Source organism: Hyaena hyaena, unplaced genomic scaffold (genome assembly GCF_003009895.1).
Source record: "Hyaena hyaena isolate Hyena2069 unplaced genomic scaffold, ASM300989v1 scaffold_989, whole genome shotgun sequence".
NCBI classification, from domain to species: Eukaryota; Metazoa; Chordata; class Mammalia; order Carnivora; family Hyaenidae; genus Hyaena; species Hyaena hyaena.
Genome location: NW_024081623.1, coordinates 443795 through 470538, shown reverse-complemented (window position 1 = coordinate 470538; position 26744 = coordinate 443795). Strand labels below are relative to the sequence as shown.

Genomic DNA, 26744 nt, shown 5'->3' with positions numbered 1-26744 from the left:
CCCCCCGCCCCCCCCCCCCCCCCCCCCCCCCCCCCCCCCCCCCCCCCCCCCCCCCCCCCCCCCCCCCCCCCCCCCCCCCCCCCCCCCCCCCCCCCCCGCGCCTGCTTCTGCCTCTTTGACTTCTGAAGTCAGCCATCTGCCCCTCCCTCCTCTGTCTGCCCCTCCTGGCCTCCACCCCCCTCCGTCCCTTCAGTCCGTCTTCTGCCAGTTCATCACTGCACGTGTCCATCCATCCATCCCCAGACCCTCACTGCCCACGCAGCCGGCGCTGCGGGCCGCCCTCAAGGGCGGTGTGGGTGGAAGTAGACACAGGGGTCTGGAGCGGCAGGTGCCTGCTTAGCAGAGGAGGCAGCGCAGAGCTTGGCCTTGTAATGCAACAGGCCGGCAGGATGCAAAAAGGTAGGGGCAGCATTCCTGAGAGCGGAAAACATGCTCGGGCCCTGAGGGGCAGCGCAGTCAGTGTCCCGAGAGTTGGTACTCAGGACCTCCCAGGGACTCAGTGCTCAGCACCTCCAAGGACTTGGTACTCAGTACTCCCAGGGACTCAGAGCTCAGCACTTGAGCTTGGCAGAAGCATAAAGAGCAAGAAGGGAGCTGCCAGCAAGTGAGGCTAGGGGTTGGCGGGAGAGGGATCACGGAGGCTGCCCAGCGGCTGGGCCATGGGGAGCCATGGACGGGATGGGAGTGGGCAAAGGTGTGCTCAGATCCTGCTGGGGGCTGGGGCCACCAAGTGCACCTAAGCCAAACCCTGTGTCACCTCCCCACCCACCCCTAGGCAGCCCCAAGTCTCTCCCTCACCCCAGCTTGGGACTGGTATGGGGGGAAGGCGCTGGCAGGGGAAGCCTGGGGTCAGGTAAGGTGTGCCCGTGTGCGAGCCTGAGCAGCCAGGTGCCAGAGCTGGCTCTGGAAGGGCCGGGGAGCCCCTGGGCAAAGGTGGAACAAGAGGCGGCCTGCTTGGCCCACACCTGGGAGAGCCCTGGGGAGGCTGAGTAGGAGGCTGGTTTCGCTCTCCTCGGCATGGGTCTCCTCCCAGAGCCGCCCAGTCGTTGGCCCAGGCCCCAATGACCTCCCCTGGCAGCGAGGAGAAAGGATGTCTTCCCGGGACGCTTCCCTGTCCACCTCCCTGGGGCTCCCACAGCCTCCTACTCTGCCCACCCCCCCAGAATCAGAATATGACAGCCCCCAGCCGGCTGCCAACATGCCTGGGGTAGGACCCCCAGGGAGCACAGTGCCCAGCTGGCCACCCTGGGCCTCTAAAACCCCAGGTCCGCCCACCCAGAACCCCTCTCCCTCTGCAGGGCAGAGCTGCAAGTTCTGGGGATGGACATGCTCTCCTCCCCTAGGCCCTACATAGGCACTAAAGGTCTGGCGTTGGGTCCCCAGAATCCCTGGCTTGGCAGGAGGAAAGCTGCCCTCTGTCCTGCTCCACCCCCCAGCTCTGAGCTCCGCCACCTTCACCTCAGCCTTGAGGGCTGCAGGGACCCTCCACCGACCCTTTCCGGGTGAGGCTGGAGGGGCCCGAGGCTTGGGCGTGGCCTGGCCGCAGGCATGGACCCCGCCCAGCCGCCCAGCCGGCTCACCTGCATGCTGGCCCCAGAGTCTGGCGAGGAGCTGGCGATTGTGGTGCCCGCGGACCCGAACCGAAGTGTGGCAGTAAGGCAGCTGGGCGCGTCCTACCTGACTTCCGCGTGGGACTCACCCCTCCCTCCTTCGTCTCTCCAGCCTCCCTCTTCCTCCTCTTCCTCCTCCTGGCAGATCCTTCTGCTGCTGCTCCTGGGCTGGAAGGCACACCCCTTCCTGTGTGTTTGTGTTGGGGGGGGGGTTGACACCTTCTTGAGGACCTGAGCAGGTGGGGACCCCTCCCCCTCTGAGGGCCTGGCCTTCACAGGCAGGGGGCGTTCCCTACAAGGTGAGTTAGATGGGCATCTCCCTCCTGGGGCACAGCGGGGGTGGGGCCATGAGCACTTCCCAATACCCTGGGCTCCCTGCTCACCCTCACTCCTCCAGATCCCAGGGCACACTTTCCCCAGGGCCCCTGCAGAGCATCCAGCCCTTGACTCCCACCCCCCAAGCCCAGTGTTAGTTCCCTTAGAGAAGAAATTGGCAGGGAGGATTGAAGATGAGACAGACCCCAAGAAGAAACTCTCACCCTGAGCCCCTGCTGTTTGGATTCCATCTGGGAGAGGCGAGAATCTCTGGGATCCTGAGGACACGCGCTGGCCCTGGGCTGCACGGATCCCATGGTCATAGGGCAGCAGCTGGGGAAGCCTCTGGGCCACCAGAGAGCAGAATGCCCCCAACAGGGACATGGGGCACCAGGCTCTGAAAGCTGCTCTGAAGCTGAGGACATAGGGCAGAAGTGCAGCAGGGCAAGGCACATGGAAACATGGAACAGTACAAGGGGGCACCTGAGGTCATGGGGGACAGGGAGTGCCCACAGTGTCAGGGCACAGCATCATGCCGCGCATGTGACCCCATGGTCCAGGCCCAGCACTGACGGACATTTGCTCTGGGATTATGTGGCTCCACGTCACCCACATTTCTGCTTGGGGAACGCCATGGTAGGCTGTGACAGCAGTAGCGGCCAGGACCAAACTGTGACAAAGATGAGAGAAGGATCTAGCAGCACAGAGCCTGTGTGGGTCTGATGGAGCAAACTCAGACTCATGCACTAAGACTAAAGCCACAGAAGCACCGTGGCAGCGGTTAGTCCAGGACTAGTGGTAAGTGTTGCTCTGCCACCTTCAATCCCTGGTCTCACCATATGGCTCAGAATGGCTGCTAAACCCCCAGGCATCACACCCACATTCAAGCCAGAAGGAAGAGGAAAGTGAAGGAGAGGTGCTCCACCAGTCATATGATTGGTCCTTGGCCACAACTCCCTGCAAGGTAGCCTGGGAAGTATGATCACTTTTCCGAAGGAAGATTGTAGAAGGGCACTAGGGTCATGCAGCAGTCCGCGCAGGCCAACGGCCTCAAATGTCCCATTAAAGTTCAGGAAACAGAGCCAAGTGTTTTTGAGCACAAGTAACGTGAACTCACAGTCCACATGGCCAACCAGCCCCTGGACTTGGTCTCCTCCGGGTCTCCAGCTCCACCAGCATTTACATTCGCATCATGTTACAACAACCAATGGATGTCCCCAAGGCTGGGCTCTCTCTGCATCTCCACTTGGCATTTCTGTTTTTATTGCTGCAGAAACACTGCTCCTCATGCCCACCTTCCAAGGGCCTGTGGAAGGCCAAGTGACATCCAGATCCTTGCTGTTCCAGAGCTGGCACCCGTGGCCCCTTGGGGCCAGGAGGGCGTCTCCAGCCCCGGTGAGGGAGCAGTGCCTGGCCCACAGGGAGAAGTGCCCTGCTCTCAGTGAAGGATGCAAGATAAAGGAGGATCTCACCACCCAGTCCTATCTGGCACAGCCCTTTGGGAAAGCGATTCAGCAAAAAGAATCAGAAGCCTTAAAATTGTTTATACTTTGGTCTATTTAGGTTTTTATAAGCTATCCTAAGGAAAAATAACTCCAAAATAAGGAAAATATATATGAATATGTCCTTTGAGGCAAAAATTATAAACCACCTAGATGTTCAACAATAGGGAGATGTCTGAGAAAACATGGCATATGCACCTGACTAGCGGCTTTAGGAAATGCTGACGTCACACAGACTGAAAACACGCATGCATTTTGTCTCAGCTGAGTGAAAATGCATTAAAACACTAAAGAGCAGATAGAATATTTATGCTCATATTTGCTTAATGATGTGAACTGTGAATGGTGGGATTATGCTTTTCTTCCTTCAGTTTGCTTTCTTCAAATTTTCTGTAACACACACATCACTTCTATAAACCGAATTATTATGGGGCACCTGAGTGGCTCAGTCCATTGAGCACCCAACTCTTGATTGTGGCTCAGGTCATGATCCCGGGTGGTGGGAGTGAGCCTCGTGTGGGGCTCCGTGCTGAGGGTGGAGCCTGCTCGAGAGCCTCTCTCTCTTTCTCCTCTGCTTGCTCTCTCTCTCTAAAATAAACAAACAGGGGCGCCTGGGTGGCTTAGTCGGTTAGGTGTCCGACTATTGCTTAGGTCATGATCTCATGGTTAGTGGGTTCGAGCCCCGCGTCGGGCTCTGTGCTGACTGCCAGCTCAGAGCCTGGAGCCTGTTTCAGAGTCTGTGACTCCCTCTCTCTCTGACCCTCCCCTGCTCACGCTCTCTCTCTCTCTCTCTTCTAGAAATAAATAAAACATTTAAAAATTTTAAAAAAAATAAAACAAACAAATAAATTTAAAAATTATGATGATACTAAAACCTGTTACTATGAACTTAACTTCCCCAGACTCAGCCTTCCTCTTTGCCCCAGTCTTGAGTGCATCTTCTGAAAAAGCCACAGTGCAGTGGATGCAGTGGATCAGCCCCTTGCAGGCAGCTTAGCCACCCCAGCTGCTGGCAGAGCTGACCCTGCCCTGTGTTGGGGAAAGGGCGTGGCCCACGTGGGCCTTGGACCCTGGACCCTGCTCCCTTTTCCTTCCCCCTCCGAGCCCCAGAGCACCCTGCCCACCTGTCGTCCTCCATGAGGGCCAAAGTACGGCAGGAGGTGGGCCGCCCTTTCTGGCTCTCTCTAGGCTGCTTTGCCTCCTTTTAACTGGGGGGCTGGTGGCCACGCTGTGGAGGAGGTCAGGATGACGAAGCCACCAAGAGTGCCCCGGGTAAAATGCTGCCCGCAGGACAAGCATGCCCTCACCTTGGGAATCTGCCCTCCCAGCCCCAGTGGCCTGCCTTGTGGCCCAAAGATACTCTGATGTCTCTCTGAGGATAGTTCTCGGAGGCTCGCAGCAGGGTCAGCTGGAGTCAGGGCCTCCCAAGCTCTCCGGGGCTGGTCCCAGATGCCCACAGCCTCCGTCTGGCCTCCCTGGCTGACAGCTCCTGTCTGGGGCAGCAGACCTCCCTGTCCTCGGGCCCTTGCAGGGAAGATTCCTCGCCCAGGCTGGGTTTCTTCTCCTGGGATCGGACGGAAACTGGTCCTTGCCTGTGGGACCAGGGCTTCAGGGTGGGGCCCCAGCCCCTGATGTCCTCACCCCAGGGGCAATTCTGTCTCCAAAATGCCCTCCTGCCTTAAATTCCTAGCAGCTCCTGTTTTCTGTCTTTTAAATTTTTTTTAATATTTTTATTTATTTCTGAGAGAGAAGAGAGACAGCATGAGCAGGGGAGGGTCAGAGAGAGAGGGAGATACAGAATCTGAAGCAGCTCCAGGCTCTGAGCTGTCAGCACAGAGCCCGACGCGGGGCTCGAACCCACGAACCCATGAGATCATGACCTGAGTCGAAGTCGGGGGCTTACCCGACTGAGCCACCCGGGCGCCCCTCCTGTTTTCTGTCTTAAGGAACAGAAAGCCGTTCTTGTGTGGGCTGACAGCCACATAGCCCCACCCTCTCCGTCAGCCTTCAGAAAACAGAAAGTGCTAGAGTTCTCCACAGTCCATTCACCTTGACAGACATGGGTGGAAACAACAGGGGTTGTTCCTTTAGAAACCCGCAAATTTCTCTCCCTCCCTGCAAGGATATCTTATGAAAGCATTCCTGTCAATATTTTCACGATTCACCACCATGAATGTGAGTCCTTCGGGCCTGGGGGAACCTTAGGATCTGAGGCCCGGACACACACAACCCAGATCTACGGCTCCATGCGGTGTGCGCGCGGGGACCAGCTATGCCTGAGAAAAGCCGGAATGGGCTGCCTTCACAGCCCCTCCCCAGGCTTCAGGTAGTCACCTGTGTGGCTGAGGAAGATTCGAGCCTCTGGACCCTTCTCCGGGGGCGGGTGAGTCCTGCTGACTTGGGCCCACCTGCAAGTCCCAGGCCCCGGGTGATGGACCAAGTCCTCAAAGCTGCTCTGCTAACTCCTGACCTGCCACCAGGCCACCAGACCACCTGACCTTCTGAGACAACTTCCCCACTCCTGAGCCCTGTGGAGGACACTGCCAGGCCACGTGTATCTGAAGGGAGGGTGAGTGAAGGGTCGTGGTCAAGACAGGGACCTGGTGGAGGTGAGCCCAGGCCCATGGGCAAAGCTGCAGGTGGGCCGCTCCTTGCAGAGCACGGGGTGGGGGTGGGGGGTCAGGGAGAAGCTCTAGGTTCTGGTGGGGAAGGAGGTGCTGAGAGTAGGGGGGTCATCAACATTCTGTACCTCAATGTCCCCGTCTCCCAGCCAGAGACGAAAATAGAACTCAAGGGAGTGAGAAAGTCACAATAGTTAGCATTTGGGTTTTTTTTTTAATGTTTTTATTTATTTTTGAGAGAGAGACAGACAGACAGACAGACAGAGCACAAGTGGGGAAGGGGCAGGGAGAGAGGGAGAACAGAATCCAAAGCAGGCTCCAGGTTCTGAGTTGTCAGCACAGAGCCCCATGTGGCGCTCAAACCCACGAGCCGTGAGATCATGATGTGAACTGAAGTTGGATGCTCAGCCACGCGAGCCACCAGGCGCCCCCAGTAGTTAGAATTTGTAAAGTTTGGGGAACTCTCACTGCCACGTGGCCAGAGTGTGGTGGCAACTGTTAACTAACGTGTGGTCTGCACACAGGGGAGAGGGCACCCCATGAGGGTTTGGCTCAGCCCCTGCCCAGTGGTGTTCCACTCTGGTCCCCAACCCTGATGGGCCCTATCCAGCTCCACTCTTGCCCAGCCCTGGGCTGTCCAGTTTCTGTGCTCTGGAATGTCAGTGGCCCCCCTCCACGTAGGAAGGGGTGGCTTCCAGTACAGTTTGGGAGAAACACCCATACCCAAGAAGTTATCCCAACAGCTGAAGATAGCACTGGGAATCAGCATAGCTGGGGTGGAGAGGAGGGGCCCTCAGGGCAGGATGAGGAACCAGCCCGTGGGGTTCTTGCTGGAAAGAAGGGGTGGGTGGGAGCTGGCCTGCTCTAGGCACATGGGTCCAGCATCGCTTCCCTGGGTAAAGTAAGTCTCAACGTGTCAGTCTGTGCAGGCCAGTGCAGTGGGGGCCACGGTCCTATTTGGGGTGAACATGAACTCACATGGCTCCCTGTGGCCTTCAGGACGGAGACCAAAGTGCGGCCCTGGCCATTCTCTCCAGCCTCACACTTGCACATGCACTGGACAGTGCCCACAGCGAAGTTGGCAGCCCAGGCCCACGTGGGAGGGGTCAGGGCCTGGGGTGTGGAGTGGGCCCAGGGCTGAACAGAGGGCAGTCACCAGGCCCTGGAAGGCCTATTAGCCTTAAAAATAAAACTGTCAACTCTAATTACCAGCGAAATGAGTTTATCTGGGAATAGCAGAGAATTATAATTTGGGAAAAGAAAGCCACAGCAAAACCATAGGCAAGTCCCCAGAACAAAAGAAGGGAGTGGCTGGGGGCCTGTTGTAAACTAGAAGTCCGCTGGAGTGAGCTGGGAGCTGGGTGTGCAGTGGCCTCTCGCTGCTGGGCTATCGCCCGTCTGGGAAGAACCCTTGCCGCCGCCTCCTGGGGCTGTAAAGTGGCGTCCGCCTGCAAGGTGTGTCCCTTCCTGTCGGCTCTACAGTTGACACTCAGTGAGCCCTCTGCCTGCGGGTCTCCCACTCCATTCTATACGAGTGTTCCTTTACTCACACTCACAAGCCAGAGAGCGCACTCCCTGGGGGCCGCCATTTCTTGGCTCATCTGCTGGTGTCCGGCTCGGCGTAGCGGTCAGGGACTGAGACATGGGGTCACATCACGATCAGGCCTCGCGCTTGGTGGGTAGGCCTGGGATGAGGGGCCGGGTGAATACGTCCCTGTGCAGATACACACAGCGAAACAGAATAAAGGAAACCTGGCTACACGCAGTGGAGGCCACAGGAGGAGCTCTCACCGCACCCCTCAGTCCAGCCAACATGGACCACCGCAGCCCAGCCAACGAGGGACCACCGCAGCCCAGCCAACATGGACCACCGCAGCCCAGCCAACATGGACCACCGCAGCCCAGCCAATGAGAAGCCACTGCATTTCCAGTTGTTGGGCCAATGGGCTTCTGGTTTATAATAGCCGCTTCCAACTCCCCCACTTGCTCTGCAAAAGAGCATTTCTCCCCAATGTTCTAGGGAACTGTCTATGGTTTGGTCATAGCTTGCTTGTCCCAAATTGCAATTTTCTACTATTCCTGAATAAACCCATTTCACTGGTAAAATAACTGAAAGGTCTATGTTTAAAGAAAACATTGCTAGGTGTCAGAGTGGGATGCAACTGAGGCTGGTGAGCAACAAACAAGTGACAGCACCCTCCAGCCAGCTGGGCTCCCTGCCTTCTCACCGACCCTGGGGTTTGAGTGTAAGTTTTCTCCTGGATTTGTGCTTCACTCTCTGTTTTGAGCTCTCCAGGCTTTATTCGGGACCGGCTTTAAGGCTTTGTCCTTTCAGAGAATACTCGTTTGGCCTTTGTCTGACTCCTTTCTAGAGCCCGGCTGTTCCTACTGGGGCTGTGCTGTTTGTTCAGGAATTTTCCTCTTTACTCTGGAGAAAAGCCTCTGGGAAATAGGATCCCAGTGATCAAAATGCTTTGAGGGTGCCTCTGCCCCCACTCTTCTGGGAGGCCAGTCGGTTAGAGGTTTAAACGCTTCGGCCCCTCCTACTGTGCATTCTTAACTAAATGGACTGACTGACTTCACCAAAAGCAATTTACAACTTCAATGGCCATTATGGGGAACTTTCGAGCTCCCCAAATTTACTTTCCTCACAACTGAATTGAACAGCAGCGGCTCTAAAATTGTCAAAACTCAGTTGGATGCTTACTTTAATTGGTAACTTGAGGCTTCCAGACATTTTTAGAATTCAAAGTCTGCCTTTTTGCAAAATACTATTTGTAAACTAACTGAGGCAAGCGAACGATTGAAAGAAGCCAACACGGCTTCTGAGGCCTCTTCCCTTCCCCATCTTCTTGTCCCCAGACAGGTGGGCCCGCCTTGCACTCAGACCCCACCCCTGGCACCATTTTCCTCTCTTCTCTCCTCACTGTCCCCACCTCCCCTATACCCACCCCTCATTCTAACCCTTCTGTTGAGCTTCCCTTTCCCACCAAACCTCTCCTCTCCTCTCCTCTCCTGAACCTATTAAAACCTACTCCTCTAAAGTTAACTCTGCTGGGGGTCCCAAAGAATGCCAGATTGCTTAAGTGGCCTGGAGTAAGGCTGAAATTTGAGCCAAATGAAAGTTTCCTAAACTGACTGAGAACCCACTAATTTGCTGAAGAATTTAACATAGTTATTCAAATTTACTAATCTGATTCCTCAGATTTATATCAATGGGTCCACACGCTTGTTGGTGAAGGTTGGGCCAAACACTGGATGAAACCATACTAACAGGAACATCCTGGAAGTGATTTGGAGAAACAGATGCCTCAGTTTTGGCAAGATGCTAGACACTCAGTGGAAATCTCCACTGAACGATTACAGTAGGTTTTCCTAAGCCTGTTGATCAGAACAAGATTCAGGCTTTCACACAAAACACAATCACAATCTACTCCAAGTTGTCTTCAGAGGCAATTCTGGATTGCTGTAGATGCTGAATCCAACTTGGTAGCGTTTAACTCCACATTTATTAACAGGCTGAACTGGGATTGTTCCCTTTTAGTTAAAAGGACCAAGATAGAATGGGAAACTATGTCCACTCTGGATTTAGTGAATTTGGCAAACCAGCTCGCTGGCATCCTAGATGAGTCACCTAAAGGAAAGACCACTACCATTCTCAATTTTCAGCTCCAGCAAATGAAGGCTCCTCAACACCCCCCCCCATTTCTGCAGTCAACTACAAACAGCCAGGGCACTGGGGAAGACGGAGTGCTCCCACGAGCCTTTCCCAGTGTCCTCCTGATTCTTACTGATGGGGCTCCGGTCCTTCCTCTCCAGATTGGGAGAGAACCTCTCTGTGTCCTTATTGGTACTGGGACTGTGCTCCTGGTGCCCAGTCCCATCGCTACAATGCAGCCTCTGCCTTGATGTACTAACACAGTTCAAACAGTGGGGGAGGCCTCTCATAAACCCTAACGGGTCCCTGTCTCTGAGCCTACTTCCCTTGTTTAGGCCCCTTGAGGGATACATACTTCTTTCTCCTTAGTTCCTCTGCCTCTGTTCCTCCTTTATTGGGCTGAGATTTCTTAGAAAAGCATCATGCCAGAATTTGGTTCTCCCAAAAGGAGGAAATAATTCTAGAATTTGACAATAGTAATCAAAATAGGCAGCCAGGGAAAATTAAAAGATTCTTCAGTATCTTTTTTATTCTGTGTCTCTGATGGCATGATAGCTGAGTCTGGGAACACTGACTACTTGTCCCTATTAGGTCATCTGCCATCCTCTTTATGGGCAACACCTTCAGTTGATACTGGCAGAATGCAGAATCAGTGCACCTCCCGACAAGAATTAATGAATACCCTATAAATAAGGATGCCCTTCAAGGCATCAAGCCGTTACAGACGACTACAAGGCTCGGGGCTTCCTTGCCTCCTGCACTAGTCCCTGGAGCACCCCACTCTGAGAAAACTCAATGACTGAGGTGGGAGGTTTGTCCCGAGCAGTAAATGGCATTGTTATCCCTCAGCACCCAGCTGTTCACAAACCTCACACTCTACGGACATCCCGTAGATGAAGAGAAGTTTTCACCGTAACTGACCTGTCTGGTGCGTCTCTTAGCATTCCGGCAGGTAAGGATAGCCAGTATCTGTTTGCCTGTCTTGGGAAGAATGGCAGTGCACCTGGACAGTCACGCCGCAGGGGTCCTCAGAGCCCCTCTTTGCACAAACCTTAAAAGCGGATTCAGATGACGGAAAGTTTTCTTCAGGCTCTACTTTGTTACAGGACACAGTGATTTCATTCTCTGTCCCCCTTCTCAAACTTATTCACAGGAAGACAGCATCCACCTACTAAACCTTTTGGCCTTTAAAGGGATAGAGTCTCCAAAGAAAAATTCTCAGGTTTGATACTCATGGCATTCTATCTCAAAACAAGGACTGCATTTGGATCCAGATGAAACTCCTCACAACTGCTTACTGTTCACAGATCACATTTAGACTCTTTGTGACCATTTATAGGAAATTCCTGTAACCAATGAAGATTTTTCATGGTTTACTGATGGTTCTTATTTAAAGGATGAAAATGGTAAATATGGTGTTGGGCAGAACACCATACAGAACCCAACAGGCTACATCACTTGAGTGGTTCCTTAGCCAAGGGCAAGACAGCAGACATTTGAACCTACAGCTGGCATGTTTGGGGGGACAGTTCATGATTTTGGAATATTATGGAAACGATGTGTCCTTACTTCCAATGGGGATAAGATTAAAAATGGCTCTTATGTGCCATATTTTGCCAGTGGCTCTGGTTATTTTTAAGGTTCCTGTACATTCCAGACTCAGCTCCCTGAAAGCCAAAGAAAACCACCTCGCTGATATTTCTACCTCGCTGTTATTTCCACACACAGGACAGCTCGCTGCTCCCGAGGAGATCAATAGCCCAACTCTGGTCCAAAGGGTGCTCTTCCACATGATAATGTGGAAGAATTGACCAGAGATACCCAACAATTGGTCCCAGAGGGAGAAAATAACATTGGAAATCTAATAACTGTTGGTTGGATAGGAAGAGAGAGCTCTGGTTTGGACCAAATAATAACCTGGCCCTACCAGAAATTCTAAAACTCTCACTACTTACCACCAGACAAGCATTTAACCTACTGGCAAAGTGACGGCATTCGTGAAACAACACCAGTAGGGAAATATTAACAAGGCAACAAAAGGTACCTACCTTCCTGTCCTAACTGTCCAAAGTACAATCCACAGAATCCCACTCACGCAAATGGATTTCACACAGCTTGGCTGTCTCATGGACATAAACATGTTTTTGTCACGGTTTGTGTGTTTTCTTACTGGACAGAAGTTTTCTCTTGCAGATAGGCCACTGCTGCTTCTGTGGCTAAAATTCTGTTAGAAAAGATCATCCCGGGGCGCCTGGGTGGCTTAGTCGGTTAAGCGTCCGACTTTCGCTTAGGTCATGATCTCGCGGCTCGTGGGTTCGTGCCCCGCATCGGGCTCTGTGCTGACAGCTCAGAGCCTGGAGCCTGTTTCAGTCTGTGACTCCCTCTCTCTCTGACCCTCCCCTGCTCACGCTGTCTCTCTCTCTCTCCTAGATATAAATAAAAGAAAAAAAAACATTAAAAAAAAATTAAGAAAAGATCATCCCTGCCTGGGAGCCCCTCCTGAGCTGCATAGGACCAGGGAACCCATTTTACTGGCTGGTGGCTTTGACAAGTCTGTGCTGTTCAGACAGTTTTACAGCACTGTCTCCATGCATTCCTTCCTCAATCCTCAGAGTTTGTCAAATGCACAAACAGCACTCTTAAGACTTTATTGGCACAATTTGTAGAGACCTTCCAAATACCTTGGTCAAAAGAACTGTCACTGGTCCATCTAACCTTCAGGTCCACTTCCTTGGGAACCCATAGACTCTCACTCTGTGAAGTAGTCACATGAGGCCCAGTGCACTGGGCCTTGCCTCCCTGACCCACAGTTGATAAAAGGAGATACAGGTCAGTACTGTAAAGGCCTAATTACTTCTATTAAAAGTAACCATGATTCGTAGTGCCTGGGCAGCTCAATCCATTGAGCAGCCAACTCTGCCTCAGGTCATGATCTCACAGTTTGTGGGGTTTAGCCCCATATCAGGCTCTGTGCTGATATAGTGGGGAGCCTGCTTTGGATTCTCTGTCTCCCTCTGTGCCCCTCCCCAGCTAGCTCTCTCTCTCTCTCTCTCTCTCTCAAAAATAAATACACATTAAAAAAATAACCATGCTTCAGTAGAGCAATCTTTTTCACAGTGTGCCCCTGGGATATGAAGCATCATATCTTGCAACCTGGAAATTTCATTTATGGGAAAAAGACACATCCAGAATGACTCTCTTCAATCTCACTGGAAAGGCCCTTATCAGGAACTTTGAACCAACACTCATGCTACCAAACTCCAGGGAGTAAACTCTTGGACTCACACGACGCATCTGAAGACAGTACCAACCCCCGACTGGCCCTGCACACCACCTGGCGTCCTGAGAGTAAAGACTTCCCAGAATTGAAGCAGCTGACATCTGATGAGACACAGTCCCAAGATGTCCAGACAGGCCCGTGTACCTTTTTCTCACTGCTGCTACATCTTTCTTTCATGGAAAGACAATGCCCTTGGCTGCATTTTCCAAACTCTTGAGAAAGAGAAAACTATTTTGATTGTGGCCTTTTGTAAACAGCTTCATCATGAGCCTATGACAAATTCATCTTTTCAGCTGTTTTTTCTGAAGGGTTAGAAGGTTCAAGATTCACAAGTCTTTCCTTCATCTAAACTAGTATCTGGCTCTGGATTCACATCCAGATTCCTGGCCTCTGAATTTGCAATCTTACAGGCTGTCTGATTGGGTAACATTTGTTTCCAAACAGTTCTTTTGAGATAACAACACAGTTTTAACACATCTTTGAGGTTTTCCTACTGCAAAAAGTTCGTCAGGTATTGGGGCGCCTGGGTGGCTTAGTCGGTTAAGCGTCCGACTTTCGCTTAGGTCATGATCTCGCGGTTCGTGGGTTCGAGCCCCGCGTCGGGCTCTGTGCTGACTGCCGGCTCAGAGCCTGGAGCCTGTTTCAGTCTGTGACTCCCTCTCTCTCTGACCCTCCCCTGCTCACACTGTCTCTCTCTCTCTCTCCTAGAAATAAAAAAAAAAAAAAAAAAAGTTCGTCAGGTATTGCCTCATGTTTACACCTGCACTCTAGCTCCCCAAATGCACCTGATTCTGTGTGTTCTCATGGTGTTTGCTCTTCTGCTTCCATGGCTGCTTCAAGCGGGGACTTCCAGGAGGCATGTGTGGCTCTAGGTTTGCCTTGTGGGGAGAATTCTTCTCCCCTAAGTCAGAACAAGTGCCAACAAATATTTCAGTGGGCTGTTTTCAGACCTAGGGTCCTAGTTTAGAACGATGACACAATTTGGGATTGTAGTGTTACTTTTTCTGTTTTGTGTGTTTACGTTTTGCATTTTGTTGCCTATCAAACTTCTGTAGAAATCATGTACCCAATCCATGATCTCCAATGCTTATGATCTTGATAAACATGCACTAGAGATTGGAAGCACCTGGGAGTCCCCCCTCCTGACCTTGTTACTCTGTGTGGCCTTAAGTGGTTCCTCCATCATGGAACATGACAACCAGAAAAGGTTCTCTGTGGCAGCCAGAGACAAAAGCATTAAATATGGAAAACCTGACTCTTGATCAGGATTCTTTCAAAGAATTATCTTGATCAAACGGAATAAATTTGAAAATTAATAAAAGGAAATCGCATTTAGAATGGAGTCAGGAGGGTGGGCACCTGGGTGGTTCAGTCGGTTGACGGTCTGACTCCTGCTTAGGTCATGATCTCAAGGCTGAGCCCAACATCGGGCTCACTGATGTCAGCCTGTTAGCGCAGAGCCTGCTTCCCACCCTCTGTCCCCTCTCTCTGCACCACCCCCACTTGCACTATCCTCAAAATAAATAAAAATTTTTTTAAATGGGAGTCAGGAGGCCAGCAGGGGGAGCGCTCACACCCAGCACTAGTCAACAGAGCCAACAGGCAGGTAGACACACCTTCAAGGTGGATACTACTTCACAACCTTAGCAAGAGGAAGCAAGATTTTTCTCTTCCTGGGGCAACAGCTCAGCCAATGAGAAGCTACTATATTTCCAACTCTTCAGTTTACTCCAATGGACTTTTAGTTTATAACAGCCCTCTCCCCTCCCTCTGTTCCCGTGACTTGCCTGTGGTTTTTCTTGTAGCTAGTTGTCCTAGATTGCAGTGTTATTCCAGAATAGACCCATTTTGCTTGCAAAGTAACTGACAGTTTTATTTTTTGGATTCACAGCGTATACACATACATATACATTAAACACAGTTTTGAGGTGTAATTCACGTACCATACAATTCAGCCATTTGGAGTGTACAGTTCAGGAGATTTTAGTGCATACACAGATGTGTGCAAACATCCCTGCAGTCAATTTTAGAATATTTTCATGGCCCTAAAAGAAACCCAGTACTTTAGCAATCACTTCTCCCAGCTCCATTCCCTTTCCCAGCCTGTGGTGACCATTAATCTGTCTCCATGAATTTGCCTATTCTGGACATTTCGTGTAAATGGATCATACACTAGGTAATCTTTCGTGACTGGCTTCTTTCACTGAGCATAATGCTTTCCAGGTTCACCCTGTTCCTCTTTCAGCCAAGCGATTTCCCGTTTCCTGGGAGACCGCACTCTGCGCAGCCATTCACCAGTTGCGGGACCTCAGGTTGCTCCCCGCCTGGCTGCTACGAATCACGACGCTGCGGGCGTCTGGGTTCGGTTCCGCACAGGCACTTTCTCTCTCCCCTTGGGCACACACCTGACCCGTGAAAGGAGCAGCGGCCTGCCGCGGACTCCGGCTGCAGCCCCGAGCGGCTGGCGGCACCGGGCCCCTCGCGCTTCGGGTAGAGGGTGGGGAGGCCCAAAGGGACGCTGGTGCGACCACGCGGCGCGAAGACGCTCCAGGGGAGCGCGGGCGAGGCTGCGGCGCGGCCAGGGCCGGCGCTCGGAAGGGCCGAAGGGGTCGAGGGTCTCGGGTCCCGCCGCCGGGGCAGGAGGGTCTGGCGTTGCCCCTACGCGCCCGAACGTGAGGAGACGCCAGGGTACTCAACTGGCGGGTTCCGGTTTCCTAGCAACCAAGCGGCATCCTTCCCACCAAGCACTGCTTCTGACCCGCGGCGTCGGAGACTACGAGACCCAGCGTGCCCCGCGGCCTGGCCGCAGGGACTACAAGTCCCACAATGCACCGCCTATCCTTTCTTAGCCGCCCCCAGCCCCTGTTCTCCCAAGCCCCCGCCGTGGGAGCGCCGCGACCCCTTCCCGGCGCTCCTCGCGCCGTGCGCAGAGCGCCCTCGCGGTGACCCGCTGTGCGTGGGGTCAAGGCGCGGGGCGGAGCGGCTGGGCGGGCGCCATGCGGAGGGGTGATCGCAGAGCCGCCGGGGGACCGCGGCCGGGGTCCCCTGTGCCGTCTGGCAAGGCCTCGCTGGAGGAGCCGCCCGACGGCGCGCCCGCCGGCCGAGCAAGCGGGTCGGGCGCGGGCCGCCGCAGCACGGAGTCCGAGGTCTACGACGACGGCACCAACACCTTTTTCTGGTGAGAGGCGGCGGTCGGCGGGGGAAGGGGGAGGCACCGGGGGCGCGAGGGTGGTGGGCATGTCGTGGGGGGGGTGGAGGGGCGCCCCGCCCAGCCGCGGCCGATCCCTCCGGGCGGTCCCGCTCCGCACCTGACACCTGCCCCTTATCCCGGGAGGACTCGGCTGCAGAGTCACGTCGGAAAGGCCCTTCCTGTCCACAGTTTACCTGTGTCCGCTGTCATTTCTCTCTTTTCTTATTTCTTCGCAGCGCTTGCGTCGTACGGAATCGGCTTCTCCCCCCAGCACGTAGCAATAACATTATCACGAGCAACTTCCCACGTGCCAGGAGTTGAGCGATGTTTGTCAAATAAAGGTTCTGTCTCTTTTCAGGTGCTTCTCGAGGAGCCTGCTCTTCAGCCCTCGCACCGCCCTGTGCAAGCCAGGCCCCGGGGTCAGGCCGCCCCCAGTCTGCCTTAACGGGTGTCAGGGAGGGAGAGGCCCCCGGGAGCATTCTCGGCACCCCAATCCCCCCAGCCTGTGTTGGAAAAGTTCACGCTCTTGCTTTATGCTGAATTTGGCACTTCTTATGTGAGGTCCCAGGCAGGGCTCCTATGCCACACGGCTCTGTGACCTTGAGCTAGTCTTCATCTTTCTGAGCCTCTCTTTCCTCCTCTGTAAGCGAGAGAAACCCCGGGTACTAGACAGCATGGTACCTGGGGGCTGGGGTTTGGTTTTTCTTTGTCGGATGCTCAGTTCCTGTCTCCTGAACAATACAGTGCCTGCATCGGAGACCTGTGGTGGGCCCTGAGGGACACAGGTGAGGTAGATGTGGCGGCCAGCTGCAGAGGGAGTGCCACATGGAAGGAAGGAGCCTTTCAGAGACCCGAATCATGGGATTATCCCAGAAGATCTGATCAGGGAGGGTGGAGAGCCCGATGGGAGTAATCGGGTGTTTCAGGGGAAGGTGCTGCCGCATGGGTAGAAACCACAGAGGGGGTGCGTGCAGGGCCCAATGGGTGTTGTGGCCTGTATGTATCAGACTCAGGAGAGGTGTGGGCGGTGGTGGGCGTTCATAGGAGTGCAGCCCTGCCCTGGATGAAATCGGGGTCTCCCGAGTGGCTGCCGAGTGGGAGCTCATGCACGTATTTGGGGGCCCCAAGTGGCTGCCCTTTGCTGTTCTAGGGATTGCGGCAGAGAACCAAACAAGCTTGGGTTCCGGCATAAGCCTGGAGCCTCAGAGGCATGAGATATACTGGCTGAAGGGATGCAGGAGCGGGTGGAACGCACACCTCACCCGGTGCAGTGAAAAGCAGATGCTGACTGCAGCCCTCGGGTCGCCGCAGAGGTGCTTGGTCAGGCGGGTGTTGGACACACAGATACGTGCTGTAGCCTGAGTTTACCTGTGCGGAGGGCTGGTGGGGGCCTGGAAGGAGGGAGTGTGACAGGGCTGGCGAGTTTCAGGGCCTGCCTCGTGGATCTGGGTGGATGGCTCATGCCTCCCACCACACGTGTGAAGGGTGCCGTGCCCTGCCGCGGGTCGGTGATGCGTTCTGTGGTCTGTGCGGGTTCTTGCTGCATCCCAGGCCTCCCCCCTCAACCTGTGATGGGGAAGAAGCTTCACGTTTCTTCCGGGCCGGTAACAGATGCCTGCTTGGTGAGGGTTACGTATTCTTACCCGTAGAGCTTAGCCACTCGCCACCTTATTAGTCTCTGTTCACTGACTTGCTATGTTAGGGTTTTAAAAACTTTTATTTTGTCTTTTAAAGAATTTTAATAACGAGTGCTACAAAAAAACTCTCGTAAAGATTAACAGTATATGTTTGTGGAAATGATTTTATGTTCCGGAATTACTTAAGGGATCTTTGCAGGATTCAAAACCTTGCTTTTAGGGTTTTCCGCAAAGATGCCCAGTGACAGTGCTTGTGCTGGGCCATGTGGGAGGACTCCCGAGTGTCTTTGTTATCAGTTGTTTTTTTTTGTTTGTTTGTTTCTTTGTTTTTTTGTCATCACTTGTTGGCCAGGGGCTCTGTAATTAGTGTTCAGGGTTTGCCTGCGCCTTGAGCTTGAGACTGGGCTCCCAGAAATGAGGCCTCAGGGAGCGGGCGTGAGGACTGCCGGGGTCTGTGGTGGTAAGGACACCGCATCTTTTCCCGGGTGTGATGGTGTCCGGTGGGGAACCGCGGACTCCGAGGAATGGCACAAAGATGTGTTAACTCTCATTTTCTAAAGGTTATTTGGGAGACACTTGGAGACTCGATGTCCTGAAGAGGTGCCACTGAACATTGCCACCTGTAGGTGGAAGATGGGCGAATTGCTATCGGAGCAGCACACTTCCTAACCAGCTCCTAAAGCAGGGAGGGGAGGGATCGTTGTGACATTGTGGGAGTGCTTGCTGTATGCTTGTGTCTTATAACACTGGGCCTTGGGTGAGCACTCTCAGTGAGCCCCAGGACCCTGTTGTCCACAGCAGTGGCGAGAACATGCAGAGGTGACCTCAGTGCCTCAGGTTCTGGAAAATGTCTTTCTCAGTCATTGTGGGGTAGGGGTTTGCCAGCTTTGCCCAGATCTGGGAAGCTGCACTCTACGGCTGGTTCCTTTTTGGTAGTATTGGTCAGCAGCCGGGGAGGGTCAGTGTCATGGTTGCAGGCACCTCTGGCATGCCTGGGGCAGGCCCTCTGGTCTTGGCCTTCCCTGGCCGAGGCTGTCTTATGCTCTCAGTGTGCCAACCACACCTTCATGTTCTCTCTGAGTGGTTTGGCAGGCCTGCCTTCCTGCCCACTTGGCGTAATGAATGTGGCCATCTCGAGAGAGGGAATGACAGCTGGGTATTTTCCACTCAAAGTGGCAGGGAGCCAGCCGTCCTCACGCCCTCGCCCTTGCTCAGTGACTGGAGAGTCACAGGATTTACGGCTGCTCAAAGCTCCTCTGAGTTCTCTACTAGCCACGAAACCAGAGGATGTGCTGGTCTTCCCAGCAGCAGGGAAGGTGGGACAGGACGCGTCTGGGAGGGACAGGAGGTCCACACGTGTGGAAATAGTTCTCTGACAGGCGAAGAAAGCTGCTCAAGACCTCAAGTCTCCTGAGTGGCCAGGCTGATAATAAAAATCCGTATTTCCCCACTGTGCCCCATTGCCTCTCCAAGGAAAAATGTCAAAGCAGGAAATGTAGACTTTACAGTAAAAATGGCAGGAAAGCACAGGCCGTGGGTTGAGCAGTGGTCCGAAAGAATTCACGGCCTCCTGTCCTTCCTGGATGCTGACCTGGGACTCCCCTTCGTCGCCACAAGCTGCCTGCTGAAACTGCTCTGTCAGGGATCGAGTCCTGACCATGCAAACCCTGCTTCTTCTTACTAATAGCCTGCGCCTGCATTTCTGCCTTCATAATGTTTCTTCACCAAAGTGCCTCTGTATCTGTGAGTTTGGGTTCTGTGTCTAGATTCCACACACGTGAGAGATCACATGGTGTTTACCTTTCTCTGATCTCCGCGCAATGCCCTCGAGGCCCACCTGTGTTGCACATGGCAGGATTTCATTCCTGGGTGTGGCCGCGTGATATTCCATTACGTGTACACACGTCTCCTTTATCTGTTGTGGGCACTTGGGCTGTTTCCGTGTCTTGGTTGTTGTAACACAGCGGTTACATAGGGTGCAGGTATCTTTTCAACATGGCAGGCTGTTTCCTTCCAGTACCCAGTGGTGGGATTCCTGAGTCTTAGGGTAGTTTTATTTTCGTTTCTTGAGGAACCCCCATACTTCCATAGTGCTGGTACCAGTTTGCGTTCCCACCCACAGCGCACAGGGGTTCCCCTTCCTCCTCTCTCTCTTCAACACTGGTGATTTCTCGTCTTTTTGACACTAGTCATTCTGACAGGTGATGTAACGTCTCACTATGGTTCTGATTTGCATTTCCCGAATGATGAGTGATATCATCGAGCACCTTTTCGTGTGTCTGTTGGCCATCTGTGTCACTGGGAAAGTGTCTACTCAGACACTTTGTTTAATCAGATTGTATTTTGGATGTTGAGTTGTGATGTCTTTTTATATTTTAGATATTATATTAGCTCCTTGTCAAATACATGATTTGCAAATTTTTTCTCCATTTCAGTAGGTTGCCTTTTCATTTTTGATGGTCTTCTGTGCTGTACTGAAGGAGGGAGCCTTCTTAGAGATGGATTTCATCATAATTTAATCATAAAAATTTTACTTTCTAGTAGCACTTGATTTTAGCAGTCCTGAAGTCTGTTATGCTGTGAGACGATGGTGCCCTATGCCCTTCCTCTGGGTCCTGGGCTTCTGCCGCCTTCCTGCCTCGTGTGGGACAGAGAGAGTCCTACTTACGCCTTATTTCTGCTTCCACAGGGCTGGGGGTGACTGACTGAATGACAATGAACATTTATCTCAAGGGACAAAACGTTGTTTTTAATTTTCAGGTAATCCTTGTGCTTTTACGAGGATGGAAAGATCTATAACCAGAGCTTCCCGGGGCTCCTCACGGAATGTGTCTTAGCCCAGAGAAACACCAGGAAGATTATCATGTTTGTGGAAAGTAACGTGAAAGAAGCGAGAGGGTTGAAGTAATTTTTTAAGACATAGGACAAAAGCTGGTGTGCCGCAGAGATACGGTCCCGGTGCCTGTGCATGAGGCGGAGGAGGGTGCGCAAGGGACCGCGGGGGGTGCCCAGCTGGCCCGCGCACAGCACTTTGGCGTCCTGGTGTCCCTGAAGCTGTGTGGATGGTCCTGGGCCACAGTGTGTCAGCGAGGTGATCCCTTTGCCCTTCTAGTCTCTTCCAGAACATGTGGTTGCTTCTCCTCAAACTGACTAGCTCTTTTTCCCTTCTGTGTCTGGTGCCAGTTTGTGGGCAGTTAATCTAATTTACTCTAATTCTTCCTAAGGCTGGGACTCCTTCCTGTCCATTTTCTCATAGACGCTTGCCCTGCGGAGAACCCTCTGGGCCCCTGGGACGGTCCCGTCCCTTCCCTGGGCAGGTGCTCCTGTGCGCCCCGCACACTTGTCGGCCTGCTATGGGCACTTTGCCCAGTTCTGGAGGCCTGGAGCCCCTTGGACCTGTCGCTGGTGGACAAACACTGGTCACTTCAGAAACGTGCACCCTTTGGAGAAACCCATTGAGAACCCCTGCGAATGGGAATTGGGCCCAGAGGGTTCTTGCTCTGTGCTCCTTACCTATGCTGGTCTCTGGCTGGTGCCTTCTCGAAGGTGCATGGGACGGGCATTCTGCTCTGCGCCCTGTACACCAGTCAGGGGCTCCCCCAGGCACACATCCCTGGATCCTGACCTTGCACCAAAAATGGTCAATTCGTAACATTTTAGGGTAAGTCAGCATACAGTGAATCTGTTTTGTAGCTTCGGTGCACGTAGCTTTCCGGAACCATGGCGCAGAACAGGACCTCACTCCGGCCTGGTCTCTGTCGTCGTAGTTTGGCCTTTGGAGAAGGCCACGCAAATGGGGTCACACAGTGAGTGCGCCCTGGAGACTGGCCTCCCAGCGACGTGCCCACGGCCCCCACAGCTGAGCTGTATCGCGTGAGGAGCGGCCCCGGTGTCCGGCTGACTTAGGCCGTGTTCAGTCAGGGACGCTTCTGCAGTTGGGCCTGCCGTCGTCGCTGCTTCCGTCCCCCTCCCTCTCCTCGCATGGGTCGCGTGCGCCGCTCCTGCTGACGTGTCGGTTGGGTTACGTCTCTGCTGTTGCTGCAGGGATGCGGCGGGCCCTCCGCTTCCTGGTCCTGGCACCCGGGCTCCGCCACGTCAGCTTCATGTTGGTCCACGCCGTGTCTCCTCCGGCCACGGTGGCCCCATCACGGTGCTACAGTGGCTGCTGGCAGCAGGTAGACGCGTTTTGAAGAGCTGGTGCGGAGAACGGCCTGTTTGGGCAGACATTTTCCGTTTCTCCTGCTCTCTCCGTCCATGGCGGCCTGGCCCCTCTCGTCCCTCAGCGCTCCGCTTGGAGCACCCCTGCTTCTCTCCTTCTCTCCTCTTTCCTGCCCAGAGAGTGTTTGGTCCGTTCCTGAAGGACGTTTCTGCTGGGTAGGGAAGCACCCTCGTTTAGAGATGAGGACACTGAGGCTCACTGTCCCCTGGATTTGGGATCTGGGTCTGCGACCGCCTTTGCAAGAAGTCGTTAGGAAGCGGAGAGCCAGGGAGTGTGACGGGGACGTGTCAGCCGCTCAGCCTGGGCCCGGGGCCCACACGCGCCGTCTCTCTTTGGGTCCGGGTGTCCCTTCCTCTCTCCTCCTCGTTTCTTGGGCTGTCCTTTCGAATCTCTCAGATGTGATCACTTCGCGAATTGTGAGGCTGGTTGTATCTCGCTCTGTGAAAACCGCCACGTTTACCTACTGCCTGGTCTCTGCCCCTCGGACGCCAGCCCGGGCCCACCCTCCTCGTCCGGACAGCAGCCTGCAGCCTCCCACTGCCGCTGCCCTCCTGGCAGCCGCTGACCTGGCCAGCGCAGACCCAGTGGGGAGCCGCCTGGCCGCTGGGTCAGTCGGTGTTTCTGGGCCGTGGCTCGTGCGAGCGTGTCACAGGCAGAGGAGCGCGCTGGGCCCTGACGCGCTGTGTGTGTGTTTGGGTTTCAGGCGGGCCCACACCCTCACTGTGCTCTTCATCCTCACCTGCGTGCTCGGCTACGTGACCCTGCTGGAGGAGACGCCTCGGGACACGGCCTATAACACCAAGAGGTAACCTGGGCCCCAGCCTGGGTGGGGCAGGCGCCTGGCGTCGTTGCGGGGGGAGTCCCCGCTCTCCGCGGGCTGGCCGGTGGTTCGCGAAGCCGGTGTCCACTCACAGGCCGGCCGGGCCCCCAGTGTCCCCGTGCATGTGCCTGAAGCATCTCTCCCAGGCCGCCTCTCGGAGCTCCATGGCGTGTTTACCCCTCCTCCGTCTGTCTGGGGACACTGAGGGCGCCATCCCTCGCGGGGCCTGCAGCTTGTGAGGGGCTCACATGGACGACAGACTGGAATGTGCTGCAGCTGCTCCAGTGATGGAGCCCAAAAGGGAGTTCTGGTCACTCGTTGCGGTGGGAGGATCATTTTCCCCACCCGGCCACCCGCAGGGACCTGGGTGCTGCCTCAGTGTCCGGCAGGACCTGTGGGTGCCGGTCACATGCCCGGGTTGTCACCTGTGCTTCTGACCAAGTGGCTGTACGTCAGAGGTTTCCTTCCCTGACCTCCTTCTTTTTCCTACTAATTCGCTAGCCTGGCTCATAGAACTCGGGGAACCATGGTACTAGATCGCCGGCTGAAACAAGTCAGGGGCAGCCAGGGGGACGAGCCGCCCAGGGCAAGGTCTGAGGAAACTCTCCTCTGACCTCTGCCTTCACAAGCCCAGGGGTTCTCCGAACTTTGTGCTTTGGGTTTTATGGAGGATGACTGACTATCTCATCACCTTTGGTGACTGAACTCAACCTTCAGCCCTTCTCCATCCCCGGAGGTCAGGGAGTGGGGTAGAATATTCCAGCCCTCCAGTCCCGGTGCTGGTTCTCCTGGCCACCAGTCCTCACCCTCAGGTGAGGGTCCAAGAGTCACCTCCATAACAACACAGGACACCTTTATCACTTCAGAAATTCCAGTGGTTTTAAGGATTCTGTGCCAGACTGGGGGGTGGAGGCCAAATATATGCTTCTTATGATAAATCACAGTGTCAGAGCCTGTGAGTTCGGGCACCTTGGAGTGTACAGATTTTTGTGTGTGATGGCCAGGGACAGTTGTTTCTCTTCAGCTGCTACTGTTCTTGAGTTCTGATACTGATGCTTTTTGCATTTTGCAGGTCAGGAGGCAGGTAACTGCCTTTTCAGTGTTATTTCCAGACATGGACTAGCTGGCCGGTCGTGTTCTTTGCTGGAATCCCATGGATTCTGAGGCCAGTCTTAGAAGTGTGTGAGGAAGATTAGCTGGTTTTAGAGCTGATTCTCAGGAGGTCTCTGCACTGGATGGACTCCTCCAGCCCCAGGAAGCCCTCGTTGCAACTCTGATCTGCTTGCCCTGGTGTGACGGGTACCAGGGCAGGGGCAGAGGCAGGGGCAGTGCCGGAGGGCCAGAGGTCAGAGTTGGTCGGTGAGGCCAGGCTCATAAAGTCTGGGTGTTAGTGTCGGCCCAGAAGTGCCTCGTGAGCACAACTCTTTGCTCACAGGCATCAGTAGTCTGTGGGGATGCCAGGTGCTCTCTGTCAGCGGTGTGCCCGGCCACACATGTGTGCGCACGCCTCAGAGCCCCCAGCTCATCTCCTAGGCCTCAGCCAGAGGGTGGGGGCTGCTCTCAGCGCCGTGTCCTCGGCCAGAAGGCCTCCCCCCTCCTGGTTTCATGCCCTGCGGGCCCTCCTCCTGCATCTCCCACGCTGCCCCCCAGGAGGCTTGGCTGGGTCTTCCTCTTGTTTCCTGAGCCCTGGGTGTCACCTTGAGTCCAGCACATCTCCACATGGCACTGCCTGTTACTTGGTGTCCCACTGCCGCAGGTTAATGGAGTCCAGAAATAAAAGAGAGAGCTTGGCCCCTCGACAGGGCCCCAGGTCGCCCTCACTGCGGTGGGTGCCCACATCGGGGACACTGAAGCTGTGGATGCAGGAGACAGGCTGTGGCAGGAGCCCAAGTTTGCTCAGCAGGTATTTCCAAGTAGAATGTGGCCTTTTCTATGAATTTGTCTGTTAGGACCAGGTGTCTGCTGGGCACAGATGGGCAGAGAGACCAGAAAGCAGGACTTGGTCACATTCAGGAGGTGTCCCCCCACGGCTGTGAAGTCAGGCCAGAGATGAACAGTTCCAGTGACACCAAGCAAGAGTTGTCACAGGTTAGAGTCCACGTGGGGCATCCTGGGAGTGCCCTCTGAGGGCAGGGCATTGGTTCTTACTCATCAGATGCCTCCAGCCTAGACCCTGGGGGCTGTGTGTCTAGGCAGCAGCCTGGAGCCACATGGGCGTGTCCCACCTCTTCACCTTGTACTGGCTCGCATCTTGAGCTGCCCCTGCACACTGGTGGCTGGGACACTGAGCAACAGAGGCCTGGGCCCTCGCCCAGCAGCCCCCATACCCAGTCATTGAAGGAGAAGCCTTGAGGGGGTTGGGGATGCAGGGGCTGGTGGACCCTTCGCTACTCTGAAGTTCTGTGTCCTGGGGACCCTGGAAGTCTTCACAGCTCACATTCTCTGTCCCTTTTGGCCTCCAGGGACAGAGAAGAGCCACCCTCCTGGCCCCATGATTCTGCAGGTGGTCCCTGGAAGCCTTGCTTCCGCCCCATTCTCACACCACCTGTGGCTCTACTGCTGCTTCCCAGGAAAGTCTCCCCGTCCCCCCCCCCCCATGCACCTGCCTGGCTGGGGCAGGCACCTCCCGGGCACCCCCCCAGCCCTGCCCCCGCCCCTTGGTATCACATCAGAGCTTTTGATGCCCTTGGGCTTACGTTTTATGTAAAGAAATGCTTCTAAAAATTACGCTTGCTGTTAAAAAAAAGAAAAAATAACTGGGGCGCCTGGGTGGCTCAGTCGGTTAAGCGTCCAACTTCGGCTCAGGTCATGATCTCCCGGTTCGTGGGTTCGGGCCCCGCATCAGGCTCTGTGCTGACAGCTCAGAGCCTGGAGCCTGCTTCAAATTCTGTGTCTCCCTCTCTGCCCCTCCCCGCCTCATGCTCTGTCTCTGTCTGTCAATAATAAATAAATGTTAAAAAAATTTTTTTAAATAAATAAATTAAAAAACCACCACCACCAATGTTTACATTGTTAAAAATGTAGGAAATTGGCTTGTGTTCCATAAGCTCCCCATTTCATCTTGTGTGTCATTGTTCTTTTTATGGGTCTAACAACTTCTGTTCCACTGGAGGAGTAGGTTTTTTCTCTTGAAGTCAAGTTTATCCACCTGTAATTTAATACAACATGTATCTAATTAGAGCACGGCTCAGTGTACCTGCCTGTGGAGGTGGTCCTCTGCACCGGCCATCTGTCCCCGTAGGTCCCTCATGTCGACTGTACCATCTCGTGTATATGGAGTCACCCGCCCACACACAGTGTTTGGCTTCTTCCACTGGGTTTGATGGTCTTGTGCCGTCCGTTGTGGCTGGGCAGGCAGGCTCATTGCTGGTGGTGTTCTGCTGTGCGGATGGGCCTCACCCTGTCATCACCATTGGTGACATTTGGGATGATGACGTGCATGTACCAGTGTACACACAGATACAGAGTAAATTACTATATGTAAAACGTGAACATATTTTGCATATTTAGAACAGACAGGAAATATAACATGCTCTGAATACTGAGGAGGAACAAAGCTGGAGGAATGACACGACCTGGCCTCGCTTTAGGGCTACATTGGCCAGTGTGGTGCTGGCGAACCGGTCAGCCAGAGCAGGTAGGGAGTGTGGCGGTCAGGTGGAGCAGGTAGGGGGCAGGTGGAGCAGGTAGGGGCAGGTGGGGAGTGCGGCGGTCAGGTGGAGCAGGTAGGGGTGGGTAGGGAGTGCAAGCAGTCAGGTGGAGCAGGTAGGGGGCAGGTGGGGAGTGCAAGCGGTCAGGTGGAGCAGGTAGGGGGCAGGTGGAGCAGGTAGGGGGCAGGTGGAGGTGCGGCGGGCAGGTGGAGCAGGTAGGGGGCAGGTGGAGCAGGTAGGGG

General features: G+C 54.3%; 2 protein-coding genes across 3 annotated transcripts in view; one reads left to right on the top strand and one right to left on the bottom strand.

The window, feature by feature from the left end:
- Nucleotides 1-1019, bottom strand: part of ANO9 (anoctamin 9) — a 16528-nt gene extending 15509 nt beyond the window's left edge. The window contains exon 1 of the mRNA XM_039221527.1: nt 966-1019. Coding sequence (XP_039077458.1) covers nt 966-1019 — 54 coding nt within the window. The remainder of the gene's footprint in view (nt 1-965) is intronic.
- A 14828-nt stretch (nt 1020-15847) lies between these two features.
- The window catches only part of PTDSS2 (phosphatidylserine synthase 2), a 23865-nt gene continuing 12968 nt past the window's right edge, over nt 15848-26744 (top strand). The window contains exons 1-2 of one of the 2 annotated variants that reach the window (XM_039221489.1): nt 15848-16164; nt 22736-22837. In XM_039221489.1, the coding sequence (XP_039077420.1) occupies nt 15983-16164; nt 22736-22837 (284 nt within the window). In that variant the 5' untranslated portion in view covers nt 15848-15982. Of the gene's footprint in view, nt 16165-22735; nt 22838-26744 lie in introns of those variants that run through there. The other variant, XM_039221490.1, reaches the window with a different exon arrangement.